Genomic DNA, 3,280 nt, shown 5'->3' with positions numbered 1-3,280 from the left:
TGCTTGTTAGTGTTGCACCAGGTAGTATTAGTGCTTTCGAGTATCTAGATGGTATAAAAACCTTTTTAAACCATATCACATAGTTGTAAAGGGCCGCGGAATCTAAACGGCCCGTATTCTGAGAATCACCCAGCAATACGATGTTTCCGAACATTGATTTATCCTTATCATTGACCGATGATATCAATATGTGTCGGGCCATTCAAAACTTTTCATGGGGAGGGAACGGACTGTCCTAAGGTTCATTTTAAGCCAGGTTACGGGAATTTTCTCAGACCACGTATTTTTGCTATTCAATTTTAAGTAGTTTTTAAGTTACTTTTCCCTAGCTTTAGGTACTTAATTTTTTTTTAATCCACCCATACTATAGCTCATTTGAATCAGCATCAAAAACTGAATCAGAGTTACTGGTGGCCTGGAATATACCTCTTTATTTGTAGATTTTAGAGCTTCTAATCAAACAGCATGTATTTGAAACAAGTCCAAAAACACAATTGTTGCCAAATCTACAGGGAATTTTTCCCAGCCAAATCCTCTCGGTTCTGGGGTCTCTAGGTGATACTAAGTGAAAAAATATACTCACCCGAATTTTTTTGAAAAGTAGCATTCTGAGGGTTTTGTTGAATTGAGGAAGAATGACCCTCGAATATTTTGATGTCATTTTGATCAATACGAGACTTTTCTCACGGTAAAACGTCACATGCGATCAAGTTTGCGAATCCAGACAACGCAGGGCAATCGCGATGCTTATAGTTTCTAGTTTCGTCACAATGATCTCGACAGTATATAACTTAGCTGTTGAACCGTTTTGCTGAAGAGCCGGCGCCGGCATGTCTTCGAACAAGTGGTTAATAGGTTATTCAAGATAGGCACTCGGGTAGGAAAAGGATCCATTGTAGGTTCAAGGCTGAGGCTTCCTCGTACACAGCTTTTTATCATGGTTTCATAAAACGACGACGTAAAGGTCCAAGGTATTAAAAAGCGTAATCTGGGCCCATGACCTGTTAAAATATGGGTCATTAGTTTGGATATTAAGGAGCAAATAATAGAACCGTATTCGAAGGAGATCTGTTGTCAAGTGGCTTATTAAGGTAGAGACACAACAAGAGGTAAACAGTAAGAACAAAAGGATCGATGGTAGTGCCAACCTGGGGATGTAAAACATTATCGAAGTAATAAATTCTAACAATCTATAGGAGACCAAGACGACATTTAGCCATTAATATGCAAAAAATGAATTTGAAAACCTAAAATTGCCCTAAGCAGGACCAGTTTAAAACGCACGGCGACGATTGTGTTGCAGGGTCCGTACAATCTAATCCTGGAAAAGGTCTACTCATGTGGACAAATCGAACAAGGGGGTGTCTTCATTGACGGTTTTCGTACTACTCACTTTAATCCCCAGAAGCCAAACGAAAACCAAACTGTTTCGTGTAGAATAATCATCAAAGAACGTATAGACGACTCATGGTGGGTACGTAGATTTTATTATGCCTTTTCGTTAAAAATAAGTCACCTACTGAAGTTGCCAACCAAAAAGACTACTTTAATAATGTGCTTTGTGTGTAGGTGACTGCCTTTGCCGACAAATGGTCCAACAACCAGTGGAAGAAGAACTACTTTGTTTTTCACTTCCCAATCGCAGCCTGTACCAGCATGCGAACCAACGCACCGGGGTCATTCCAACTTTTGTTCAAACCAGAAAGTATGACAGGCGAATGCTTCATCTCTGCTGTAAGTTTCTTGCAGAATGCCTGGCACGAACTGACTGTGTTTAAGGCCATGACTTAGTTGTGACTTAGTTCCGGTATCTGAGAAGGGGGTAGGGTAAGGTAGGGGAAAAATTAGACATTTCAAGAACGAGACAGCGCCACTTAATTTTTTAGTCTCACTTCCACCGAGGCGAAAAATCACTCCAGATCAAAGTGCACGAGTTAGTACGTTAGTCGAGGGGGAAACGACTGTTAAAATTTGTGTCAGACGGATTACCCGGATTACCTCCGGAGTATCCTCCGGATTACGTTGCTTTTTCTCTAGGATTACCCCGGATTACCCCAAAATTTTCCTTGATTACCCCAAAATTTCCCCGGATTACCCAGTTTTTTTTAGAATTTGCTCGGATTACCCCTGCCGGATTACCTAACGGCTGTCAGCCGGATTACCGTAGTGGTTTCCCCCTCGACGTTAGTACACGTTAGTAGAACATACTTTTTGCGTAGTTATTCATCATTTATGCTAAATAATGTTATTAAGTCACTATTACGCTTGATTTCTACCATAAGTACGCAATATTAGTGTTAGTACGAGTTAGTAGGGTAAGGGGCCCCTAGGGTAAGCGCGCAGATCACGCTTGGCGTAGTGCGCTCGAGCGTGCTCGTCCCGCGGTGGGGGATGGCGAGGAAGAGAGGGGTTCCCCAGGTCCTCCAGCAGGAGGTTGCTGCTGCCCTCAGCCCGAGGAGCGCGCTCCCGTGCACGTGGCCCCCACACTTGTGGTAGCGGGCGTCAGGCGTTGGCTTAACCTTATATAGCTGATGCCAGGGAAAGTATTATGAATTAATATTTTAACTCTAAAATTCGACATTCAAATCCAGACTACCACGTAATGTAACGCCACCGTGCAGCTGACAGCAGACGAGCGGATCTAGAAGCCACGAGGCTGAGATTCGACCCGCACTACCCTTAGCCTCTCGTTTCCGGCGCCCGGCACTTCGCTTCTCTGAAATACCATATTCAAATTGATAGAGAATTTCGGGTAAGCGAAGCAGCGCAACAGAAACGGCCAAGCGGCTGCTGGATCCTTCTCAGCCTGCGAACTGCGCATGCACATTGGACTCTGCGCCGCCTCGCCACCTCCCTCTTTTTCCCGAGCATCAGCGGCAGAGATGCAACCAACCGTGGACTTGGACACGCAGTTCCGTTAAGACAAAATTTCTGTGAAATAATCACTTTTTTGACAAAAAATAAGAAAAATGAGATTATTTCGCAGATAGTTATTTTCGAAATGCGATGGAGGTGCTGTCAAGTGGCATGTCGTTTGACTCGTTTTTTAGCGTAGATCGCGATTTTTACTGCACTTTTCATCTAAAAATAATCTTTTGGGGTCCAGGTCCGATTTTTAGCCCGCCCTTCTGCTTTGAAAAAGCTATCCAGCGGGCTTATGCAAACGACCTCGTGTGTGTCTGTCTGTCTGTCTGTTCCACAAGAAGGAGATGTGCTAGAGACTTCAAATTTTCAGGGGATCTCAAGGTTCACTCCCACAAAACAAAACGCCTACGGCAAA

General features: G+C 43.6%; 1 protein-coding gene across 1 annotated transcript in view; it reads left to right on the top strand.

The window, feature by feature from the left end:
- LOC113214429 (uncharacterized) overlaps positions 1 to 3,280 on the top strand; it is a 31,207-nt gene that overhangs the window by 25,057 nt on the left and 2,870 nt on the right. Inside the window, exons 2-3 of the mRNA XM_026433788.2 lie at positions 1,304 to 1,474; positions 1,570 to 1,734. Coding sequence (XP_026289573.2) covers positions 1,304 to 1,474; positions 1,570 to 1,734 — 336 coding nt within the window. The remainder of the gene's footprint in view (positions 1 to 1,303; positions 1,475 to 1,569; positions 1,735 to 3,280) is intronic.

Source organism: Frankliniella occidentalis, unplaced genomic scaffold (genome assembly GCF_000697945.3).
Source record: "Frankliniella occidentalis isolate FOCC.00 unplaced genomic scaffold, Focc_3.1 Scaffold263, whole genome shotgun sequence".
Taxonomy (NCBI): domain Eukaryota; kingdom Metazoa; phylum Arthropoda; class Insecta; order Thysanoptera; family Thripidae; genus Frankliniella; species Frankliniella occidentalis.
Note: the sequence above shows the minus strand (reverse complement) of the source record. Positions and strands in the feature narration are given on the sequence as shown.